At 41.0% G+C, this 11,951-nt stretch overlaps 1 protein-coding gene across 2 annotated transcripts in view; it reads left to right on the forward strand.

Moving 5' to 3' along the window:
* Positions 1-3,955, forward strand: part of bcl11ba (BCL11 transcription factor B a) — a 33,318-nt gene extending 29,363 nt beyond the window's left edge. For both annotated transcript variants that reach the window (XM_028395851.1, XM_028395852.1), the window contains exon 3: positions 1,169-3,955. In XM_028395851.1, the coding sequence (XP_028251652.1) occupies positions 1,169-3,171 (2,003 nt within the window). In that variant the 3' untranslated portion in view covers positions 3,172-3,955. The remainder of the gene's footprint in view (positions 1-1,168) is intronic.
* Positions 3,956-11,951: the final 7,996 nt, after the last annotated feature.

Here is an 11,951-nt window from a genome sequence, read left to right on the forward strand (position 1 = left end):
TGTCCGCTATAATTAAGTCAAAAGGCTTTACAGGGCTGTGGAGGTGAACAGCTGTTCCACCTATCGCTGCTCCTCCTTAACGCACACACTTGAGTGAGCAAGGGAGAGAAAGCTTTTATTTATTGGATAATATTAAATGAATTCTTTCATTGATTAATTAATGCTAAATTATTATTTGTTTTTTTTGAATGACATTTTGAAAATATTTGTACTAAGATTTTTAAGTGTAATTCCACTGAATTGAATTAAATACAAATACAATATAAATAGTATAGTTGCTTACAGAAAAAGCAAATGTACAAAAGACATACACAACTGTGTGTGCTTCGCTGCCACACACACACACACACACATGAATAAGAGAAACAATTAGAACAGCATATGTTTTCCCTAGTATCTGAAATTAGTGTAGTAGGTCAAGACAAGAGCTTCCATTGAATAAATACAAGAGTACAATTACCATTATCTGTGTGTGTGTGTGTGGTGTGGAGGGTTGTTCAATGTCCTTTAGTCATACAGTAGCTTGTTATTTATTACTTTAAAGCACTTGTTGTAATTAGCTGTTAAACAAAAAAAGATTAAGGCTTTAAAAAAAATCATATTTGCGCTTTGTGGTTCATTTATTAGACTCGACTGATAGATTTGTTCCGACTAAAGGAGTGGTGTTGTTCAACCACTTTGATTGCAGTCAATGTTTAAGGACGTGTGTGTGTGTGTGTGTGGAGGTCATGATTACATTTTCTTTCTTATATTATAAAGCACTGAAGATGGTGTGTAATGCAGAATGCAGGCACACACATGCGCTGTAATAATTCAGCAGTTTTTAGAGATATCCACTCCGCACAGAGTGAGAGATTAAGTACCTCTTAAAATGTGGATTTGGTGTCGGCCAATCCGGTGTGACTGTGAAAATGCACTTGTCAAAAGCGTGATAAGTATGTAGCATTTATGTGACAACATGATGAGCCAAGGTCTTTCCAGTAACATAAAGCACTCTTAGCATGTCCTTTCTCCATTCAGGAAAGAAAAGTTTTACACTCCGCAAATATGCTTTTTAAAAAGCTATGGTTAATGAGTTATACTCATCTAAATTATCTTATAATGTATTTCATTAAGGAATCTGTATCTCTGTATCTGAAACATTGAATCTGTTTTTCCTCTGTTGCAGGTGGCAGGGACGAGCCTTCCAGCTACATATGTACCACCTGTAAGCAGCCCTTCCCCAGCGCCTGGTTCCTGCTGCAGCATGCCCAAAACACCCATGGCATTCGCATTTACCTGGAGTCCAACCCCTCAAGCACAGCCCTCACCCCTCGTCTCACTATGCCTCCACCCCTGGGCAACGACTCCATCCCACAGTCGCCCCTCACCAACTTCCTCGGAGACAACAACCCCTTCCACCTTCTGAGGATGACGGGGCCCCTGCTTCGGGAGCCGCCCCCGGGCTTCGTGGAGAATCGTCTCCCCAACACTCCTCCGTTTGTCAGTCCGCCTCCCCGTCATCACCTGGACCCCCATCGGCTGGAACGCCTTAGCGCTGAGGAAATGGGCCTCATCTCCCAGCACCCCAGTGCCTTTGAGAGGGTGATGCGGCTAACGCCCATGGCCATGGAATCCCAGTCCATGGACTTCTCCAGGCGGTTACGTGAGCTGGCAGGGAACACTAACAGCACCACACCACCACTGTCACCCAGCAGGCCCAGCCCTATGCATCGACTACTAAACCCCAATCCCTTCCAACCAGGGCCTAAATCGCCCTTTCTGAGCACCCCTCCCTTGCCGCCAATGCCCCCAAACAGCACCACGCCACCCCAGACACAGAACAAGATCAAGTCCTGTGAGTTCTGTGGTAAGACTTTCAAGTTTCAGAGCAACTTGGTGGTGCATCGGCGCAGCCATACTGGAGAAAAACCATACAAGTGCCAGCTGTGTGACCACGCCTGCTCTCAAGCAAGCAAGCTGAAGCGCCACATGAAGACGCACATGCACAAAGCTGGATCCCTCACAGGGCGCTCAGATGATGGCCTGTCCACCACAAGCTCCCCAGAGCCTGGCACAAGTGATGTCACAGGTGAGGGCATGAAAAATCGTGATGGGGACTTCCAGGGGGAGGGCAATGAGGAGGAAGAAGAGGAGGAGGAAGAAGAAGAACTTGAGAATGAGAGTCGACCAGAATCAAACTTCAGCATGGAGTCTGAGTTCTATAGGAACAGGGAGAACGGTTCAAAACCTCCCTCAGAAGAGAAATCCTCACTTGCCCTTGAAAAAATGGTGGAAAGTGGGGGGATGAACTCTATACAGCAGTACAATAACTTGATAGTTGACAATCGTAAAAGGATGCCCTTCTCCAAGAGGGGTTCAGATGGCCAGAGGGACACTGGAGATGAGGATTCGGTGGTTGGGGAAATGAACCACCACCAGCAGCAAGAGAGGACAACCATTAATGGCCGGAACTGTGGCTCCAACGACTCTTTCTCAGGCCTGTTTCCCCGTAAACCCACCCCCATCACCAGCCCCACCCTGTCCAACTCCTCAAATAAAAGGATCAAGATAGAGAAGGACTTGGACATTCCCCCAGCACCCCACATCCCCTCTGAGAATGTGTACTCCCAGTGGTTGGTGGGCTATGCTGCGTCTCGCCACTTCATCAAAGACCCTTTCCTAGGCTTCACTGACTCCAGACAATCGCCCTTCGCCACCTCCTCAGAGCACTCATCAGAGAATGGCAGCCTGCGGTTCTCAACACCTCCAGGCGACCTGCTGGACGGCGGCCTGTCCGGACGCAGCGGCACCGCCAGTGGAGGCAGCACACCTCATCTAGGCGGAGGCCCCGGTCCGGGTCGACCTAGCTCCAAGGATAGCAGGAGATGCGACACCTGTGAATACTGCGGCAAGGTGTTCAAGAACTGTAGCAACCTGACGGTGCATCGGCGCAGTCACACCGGCGAAAGGCCCTACAAGTGTGAGCTCTGCAACTATGCCTGCGCCCAGAGCTCCAAGCTAACGCGCCATATGAAGACGCACGGCCAGCTTGGTAAGGAGGTCTACCGCTGTGACATTTGCCAAATGCCATTCAGCGTGTACAGCACTCTGGAGAAACATATGAAAAAGTGGCACGGCGAACATTTGATGACCAGTGAGGTCAAAATTGAACAAGCAGAGAGAGCCTAAACTTTTTCCATACTCTGCGACAGACTTTGACTTAAAAAATAAATAATAAAAAAAATAAAAAAAAAGAACAAACAAACAAAATGGGATAGCTGGATAACTTTTTTTTTAATGAAATATTGTTTTTGGGTTAATTTTGATTAAAAAAACTGCCAACTGAGAAAACAAAGTGAGATCTTAACACCAACTGAAGCTGTCTAAACTGCCTCATTTGGCATTCATTTTTAAACAATCAGTCAGTTGAGTTATAAAATATGTGGAGCCTTTAACTGTGCAATAATTTCTGTATTTATTGGATTTTGTATTTTGGCATGTGCAGGTACATTTTTACTAGGCATTTTTTTAATTGTTTTAATTTGATTTTGCTGTTTTTTTTAAACCACATGATATCCTGAGAGTTCTTTAGAGAACAAAAAAAAACATTTCTTTTTTTGCCACTGCTTGTAGGAAATTGTATATTAAGCTAAATGTGTAAGAATATGCTGAATTCAATCTTCAATTTGAAAGTGGCGTTAACTGAGAATGCTAGAATTAGTCTATTTTGTGTGATACGCGGACAACAATCCTTTGGCACTGTAGCATGAACTGACTCTAAAAAAAAAAAAACATGTCGATATAATTGGATATGTAGCACTGAGTGTCATATTTGACAGTAAATGGAAAATGAAAGAGGATCCCAAGGTTCATAAACCCTGTCTCCTCATGAGAACATCCTAACCAGCCAGGAAAAAAAAAAAAAAAAAAAAGATAAGGCAGCTGCTGACTGGTACGTAGTGCCAAGCTCTGACAACAACGCTACTTTCCACATCTTTCCACACCTCCCCCCCGTCCTCTCACTACCATCTACATTCATACATCCATGCATTATAATTTGCATGAAGCCATATGATCTAGGCTATATTATTTATTAGTGAGCATGAAGCCATGATGAGTATGCATAGAGTGATGGAGAGAGAGAGAGAGAGCACAGTGACATCTCAGGGTAACTATACTACTTTCCTTTATTTACCCATTCATTCCTACAGTGCCCATTGGCAAACAAAGCATATCCATTTCATCATAGGTCGTAATCATTAGAATCTGTATTCTCTACAGCACCAAGCTAATATTCACCTTCAACGTTCATATGCGCTGTTTCTAATTATGATTGTTTAGAGAGTGTGTGTGTGCATAAAGGGCAGATGCCTCCACTTCAATTAGATTTCTGCAGATAATTTATTCTTTAAAAAAATCAACATCCCTATGCATTTTGTGCTAAAATATAATACAATTTGTTGACTTGTAATGTTGTAGTGATTCTACAATTGTATAATTAATGAAGTCCAGGAATCGTAATTCTTCTTTTAAGAAAAAAAAGTTTCATTGTTGTGTAGAAAAAACAAGAAAAAATGTGTGTGCTGAAAAAATAAAGCCATGTCAGCATCGGTTTGCTCCATGACCTTTTTATTATTTATCAATCATGATTTTATTTATCCATCCTCATAATGGCACGTTTGTATGATCTGGATTAACTTAGACCAGACCTTAGACCAGACCTGCACATTTTTTTTCCCTGACTCTCTCTCTCTCTCTCACACACACATACACACACACACACACACACATATACACACACACACAGAGCTGGACAGATAAAGGGGTGTGGAGCTTGGGATCTCCTGCTGAAGTGCCCAGGGTTGTTAGGCTTGGCTTTCCCAATGCTGGCACTATAAAATTAAATAAATGAATAATAATAATAATAATAATAATTTATTTGGGACAGTTTTTGTACTGCCATTCAATTTGACATGAGTGTGCCTTTGAATGATGATCTTCCTATTTATTGTCTCAGACACATGCAACAGTTTTTATGGAGCATCAAATTGAACAAGTTAAAAAAGTAATTAAATATGGAATTTGACAGCTGAATTATTTAAATTAAAGTTTAGGTTTAGAGTACCCAGCACAATATTAATGTGTCTGTGTGTGTATATATGTATGCATATGTACATATAAAGGCACAAACCTATATATAGATCTATATCAAATTCCTCACTCGACAGAAAAATTCCAGGAGTGGACAAAAAAAAAGCCACGCAAAAAAGTCAAGGAAGAGACTGGACAAAAATCAGGAAATGCAGAAACTACAAAAAAATAATTTAGTGCACTCTGTCTTAAAATAAGTTTACAGTATTGATACAAGTACAAGGGTAAAATAATATTTGTGTGTATGTGTGTTTGAATTTGTTTTCAGGTTTGCTTCTCTGAATGCCAAGGTGGCAATGTGTATATTTTTTTTCTTTTTCTTTTTTTTCCTTTTTTTTGATTGGTGACGGGGTTTTAGTATAAATATATATAAATATATATGAATATATATTACATTTTTCTTGTTTACTGTAAAAGTATACCAGTATTTGTAATATTGGAGAATGCCTGGGCATTTTACAAAAATATAAAAAAGATAGTTTCTGTTTCTTTTCTGTTTTTTTAATGTTTTTTTTTTATTTTATTTTTTACAGTCCAATTTAAATTGTGGGTCTCTTAAACGGTTTTTGTCACTGTAACTGTACAAGTCTTCAGTTTTAGTAACTTTTATTCTGCCTTGGGTGTAATGAAATTTAAAAAAAAAATAAATGACTTAAAAAAAATGACTGAGCTGTAACAAACTTGGATTTGGTAGTGGGGTGGGGTGGGGGGTGAGTTTGTGGGATGGGTGGGAGTTTTCTCCTCCCTTCTTTTCAGGACAAAAACACACAGTGAATCCTGACTTGTATCTATTTTTTCTTCTTCTGGAATGGATTATTCTTCATGGATGGTTTGAAATACATGTGTAGGCACTTTGATGTCTTTCCTAAAGGAGCTTGTCTGGTTTTTTATTTTGTTTGTTTGTTTTTTTTTGTAAGCTTTGTGCATCCTTTTGTGAATAGGGTACTGTGAGTACCTCAGGACGTCTTGCTCTTATTGGGTGCAGGGAGGGAGGGAGTGAGGGAGGGAAGTGGGGTGACTTTACTCTGATGACCAATCCAACTCACCGGCTGCCACAATCTGTTTTTTCCTCTCAGTGTGCAGGAGAAACAGATGAATTTGTACTGTTGTAATGAATCATGTTGTACAGAATGGGATCTTTAAAAAAAGGTTGTGAAACAGCCTTTTCAGTGACAAAAAACACACATATTGATGTTTGTTTACCACTCCATTGGTTGTACATAGTTTTCTATGCTGTTTTCATTTATTTTTATTTTTGTGATTTCTAACTGGGACTGGCAGACTTCCCTGTGTTATGGGGGAGGGGTGAGTGTGTGTTTTTTTTTTCTGTTTGACCTTTGTGACCTCCATGTCCAGTTTTTCAGGCACATGCCTCCCTCCATTGATACTTCTCGGCATGAGAACAGAGCACAAATACAAGCTGTTACAATTCTCAGTCCTGTGTCTCATTTTGTTCTTTAAACTGCTTTGACAGATAGGAATCATGGGAAAAATACTTCTCATGCATTCATGAATAACTATACGAAACATTTCTATAAACATTCAAGCTATGTTCCATGCAAACACCTGTTGATAAAGAAAAGGGGAGGGGGGGGCGGGGCTTCCATTCTTCCATCTTCAATCTCACACACTGGACACTCACTCCATACTGAGTCCAGGAAATGTTTTTTTTTGTTATGTAATGATGTTTTGAATGCATGGGGGGTGGGGGGTGGGTTTTTTTGGAGTAGGGAGTATAATCCTGTTTGTGATGTCGCTTTATTTAAATTCATGAACTAAGTCTCATAGGCTGCAGCTTGTGTTCTCTATGATGTCACTGAGGTGCAGCCGGTGGACTGGCCGATTACAGTAAACATGATTCAGACTCCCACTGTCTTCTTCTCTCTTTTTTTGGGTTAAAATATACAGCCCATACATGCATTGCCTGCACTGAACCCAGGTACTATAATATGCAATATAGTATACATAAAGAGCAAGTACACTGTTAAAAAAAAGGATAAAACGAAAACAAGTTTCAATAGTTTGAATAACTATTAATGCCACGTATAGTGGCATAAATAAATATTCAGGGAAAGTTCAGTGAAAAGCTTTAACTTTTTAATAAATATATCAATTATCTGGCATTGTTAATAAGGATGAGTTGTACTAGTGTGTACATATACAGACGTCAATGACATACTCAGAAGCATAAATAAATAATAAATAAAATAAATAGTGTAAAATGTAAAAGTGTAATGCTACCAAGGAAATCTGCATCGCCACAAAGCATAGTCATATTTTTATGGTGGAGCACGTCAGACGTAATCATCCCTGTGTGTGTGTCGACAGTAGTGAGTATAAAACAAGAAGAAGCATGTTTGCAGTGTGGAGGTTTGCTGAAGTGTCAGACTGAGAGCAGCAGAGTCGCTATCAGTCATTATTAGTCATCAGTTAATCAATTAAAAGTTTACATAGCACCTTTATAAGCAACTGACAAAAAATAAAAGGAAAATATAAACAATAAGAATAATAACAACACATTAATAAATAATAATATAATAATGTCAATGGCATATTTCATACGTTCAGATATGGGAGAAGATTAAAACATTCATTCAACACTACGACTATTAAGTTTAATTATCAGTGTAGATATGTTCCACCACAGTAAATGTTACATTTCTCAGCATTACATGGAAAAAATGTAACCTATCCTAACAGCCCGACCCTTTCCAGCAATAAACATGTTTTTTACATAACTGACATGTTTTAATTATATTAAGCCTTAATTAAGCCCTAAAAATTAAAGGGTGTTTTGCATGACAGGCGAGTGCTGACTCACACCAGGACCTTCCTGTATTTAGATTATCTAGGAGTTAAGTGGCAACATTCATATACAATACACCCTCAAGTGCAGCCTCTTCAGAAGGGCATTGGGTGATGTCAAAGAGGGTTCATCCATATTTATTTACAGTCTACCTCTGGGTTAACTTGTGGATCCAAGCCCAGGAACAGGATGGTATAAACCATGAACTATTCTTTTCATAAGTCCACCTCAAAATATAGTCAAGACGTAGATTTTGAGCATCTATAATTAAATCTAAAACCACCACTGACCCAGCCACAGTCAGTCGTTAAGCCTTATTTGTAATCCTACCTTACACCTACAACCTTAACGTAAAAACATTCTGACCAACTCTTTGAGGATCCATGAGAAAACCTCAAAACCTTCAGTCAAAAATATTTCCAACCCTCTAGTTTATTCCTCTAATTTAAAATCACTGCGAACACAATTATCATCCACAATAGCCATCTTTTCTCCCATTCGCCGCTCTGATTGACATCACTTGTCAAAAGGAGCAGTGCCACACAAGAGGTGGCACTGCTCCTTGTTAAAATGTTGAACCTCGCCATCAATCAGCAAGGCTCAATATTTTTCAAAGAGCGCAATGAATAAATGACAAGTTATGATAATTAAGTCTGATTCAAAGAAAGAGAAGACATTTTTGGTCAGCAGAGAAGTGGCGGCTTTTCTATTAAAAGCAACACAAAACAGATTTATTTACAATTTATTGTTTTTATCTCGCCAAGCTCTGCACCTTTTGTGCCTTTGAATGACAGCATTTACAATAAAAAATATGAAAATCTAACATGATAGCAGCGTACAGTCTCTAAGATAATGACTCTCTGTGTTATTGAATTTCTTCATAGAAAGACTACACACACACACACACACAGGGGGCAAATCAGCATCTCCACAACTGTCATTAATTCTCTCATCGCCAGCTTTAACATTTTTATATTTTTATTCTAAATTTGATTTGATTTCAACCACAGCAAAAGGAGGAAGGAAAAAAAAATTCAGATCCCACAATTAGTCCGAGGGAGGCATGAGTGCGGAGTCGGACGGACCCGGGTGAGTTGTGATTTGGCTTGAGTTTCAAGGCAAATGGGTAATTAAGGCTTTTCCCTGGCCGGCCTGCACTTTGAAGTCCCCTACAGGGGGGATTATCCCAGCCAAGAGAAAGACAGCGAAAGCAAAAAGTAATGAGACCCAATAAGAGAGGGGGGAGAAAAATGAGAAAAGCAAGGAGCGAAAACCCACCGTCGAAGAAAGAGATTAAAAATCAAATCAGTCATTTTAACATAGCAGATTTGTGTCACAAGCTTAAACAATGCACAAATATGCACATGAAAAACACACAGAATGACTTTTTTCTCTCAGTATGTGTACAGATTTAGTTCCAAATATACTGTATATATTTGTTATTTTTGGACAAAATGAGAAAAAAACTCATCAGATCTGGACGTGTCTTTCTTCTGGACTCCGCTCTGACGAGACCTGGCTGTTCCCCGCCTTCTCTGCCTCTGCACCATTATCAGTCCTGCAAACCTGCTTTTATAACTAACTAAAAGTGTGTGTGTGTCTGGGTGGGGGGATTAAGTCAGACAGACACCTCTGGTTATTCAGAGGGATGGAATTATTTCAAGACCCTGACTGGTTGTCAGCGCTCGCTGCGCCTCCTCCCCTCCTCGTTAAAAAAAAAAAAAAAAAGCAACTTCAAATGACTTAAGCCGCTGGTCGTCAGCGCCAAAGCCACACTGTTGACAGGTACAGTAGGGTCTTAAGCCTTCAAGATCAACGGCGCTATTCTCCCTGACAAAATCCCCCCGCGGGGCTCCTCCCAGATTGGATGGCAGAGGAATGAAGGAACAAGGGGGGTGGGGGGTGGAGGAAAGGGGTCAGACAAGGAGGTGTCAGTGGGGTGAAGGGACGGAGCCGGCCTGTTTTAATTATGGTAGAGGTTTCACGGCCAATCAGGGAGGAGTCCCTCGACGCAGCTGGTAATTATTAACATTATCATTCACCAGCCTTGTCCCTTGTCCAATTGATTGGCATGCCTGTTTCATGGTTCTTTCCCAAAAAAAAAACACAGCTATCTCAAGTTCTCGGTCTCTGCCTCGCTTCCACTGTCAATTTCCCCCAGCAAATGAATCCTCATCAGACTTTTATACTGGGGCTCGATTTGCAGGCGCTGCACACAAAATAAGAGGAAGAGCCGCCACTGCATCTGCTACACATCCTAAATAAAAGGAACACAACAAGGTAGCTGATTGTTAGCTGAACGCTCCATACATGCAATGACTCGCACTCAGTGTGCAGCAGCAGCAGCAGCAGCAGCAGCTCCTTTTGTTTCTCTTTGTATCTGTGCATTGTTTTGGTCACAAAGCCTCATATTTCTGAAATAAATACATCTTAGTGACAAAGCAGGAGCGATCGATTTATTTCACAATCGGAGGCACACAATCGATTACACAGAGGTTGTTTGTTATTATCTGAATGAATCACATGGAGAAAATGTGATGAGGATTCCTGCAAGAAACTTTGTGTGTTTTTACCCCCCCCCCCTTTTTTTTTTTCAATAGAAGTGACAGACAGGGTGACTTCTTTACAGAGAGGCAGATAGTAGTGCAGTGAAAGTCCTGAAGGCGCTGTTATAAGAGGTGTGCAGCGTCTTTTTTTTTGATATTCAGATTCGCCTGCCTACACACAGCATTATGACACATTTGGATGATCGCATTGTAGGATTAACGGGCCTGCCTTGTCATTTTCAACAACAATGCCACGATTTAGGGATGCTATTTCTCACACGGCGCTCCGCATTAACGCCGGCCCAAAGATTTACATAAATCTTTGTCTTAAGATGAAAGCAGAGAGGGGCTTGAGACAATGAAGTTAAGCTTTGGAAATGAAAAGAGAGGAGAGGAAAGGAAGAGAGAGCCGTCACCGGGCGTTGGTGGTGGGTGCTGGTGGAGGGGATGAAGGAATGGAAGGAGGAAAGTTTGAGGATAAATCAACCAGTAGTCATGCCGATTTTGAAGAAACGCGGTGCCTCCTCCTGTTTCTGTTGGCATCCATATGGTGGAAATAATTTGAAAAAACGTGAATAAGGAAGGAGGAGTTAAATTAGCATTTGGGTATCTAAGAGGAGTTTGCAAGGATGGGGAGAGGGAGGGTTAGACAAATGGAGGGTTAGACAAATGGAGGTGAAGGTGATGAATGCATGTGTGATTTAGTGTTGCATCGCTGAATGAAAGGCTTCTTCTTCATCATCGTAGAAACTCTGGCTTTCTAACTCCCCTCCCTCTCCCTGTCTCACTCTCTCTGTCCTCTAATCTCCTGGCCTGCAGCAGTCATTGGGAAAAGTGCCCTAGATTGTTGCGCCTCCCCCTTCTCCTTGATTGGATTCATCCTAGCTGATTGGGAATCTGCTTACATTAAAGCCAGCGCGGAAGAGAGATAGGATCAGATAGATCTGACCACTGAAGGCAATTTCTTTGGCTTTGAAATACAGAGGAGGTTGCAGGGAGGGTGGAAAAACAGAGATTATAGGCCAAGTGAGACAGTGAGAGAGAGGTGAAGCATGAGTGACACTATCAGTGCCATTATCACTCCGCTCCAGCCTTGTTCCACAGCCTTTATTTCACAGCACTGGCCATGGTTACAGTGCCTTTCAGTAAAAAAGCAAGCTGGGCATCAGTCATGATGTAAAAACAATCACACAGCATATGACATGGGTTGATATGTTATGACTTCAGTTTTTGAAAACAACTAGCAAATGTGTAAGTGTTATCCACATGTCTTCTGTGTTGCTGAGGGCAGGACTTAGCAGCATGGTATCCAAAAAGGTCAGAATGCAATGTGTTTCCTGAAACGTATTTAATGTTATGAATACATAACTGACCTAAACCCAACCCTTATCCAGTGGTTTTTAAAGCCTAACCCCAACCCCCAAGTTAAAACTAAACTTAACCTCAACATTAACTTAACCTCAACA

This window comes from Parambassis ranga, chromosome 22 (assembly GCF_900634625.1).
Source record: "Parambassis ranga chromosome 22, fParRan2.1, whole genome shotgun sequence".
NCBI classification, from domain to species: domain Eukaryota; kingdom Metazoa; phylum Chordata; class Actinopteri; family Ambassidae; genus Parambassis; species Parambassis ranga.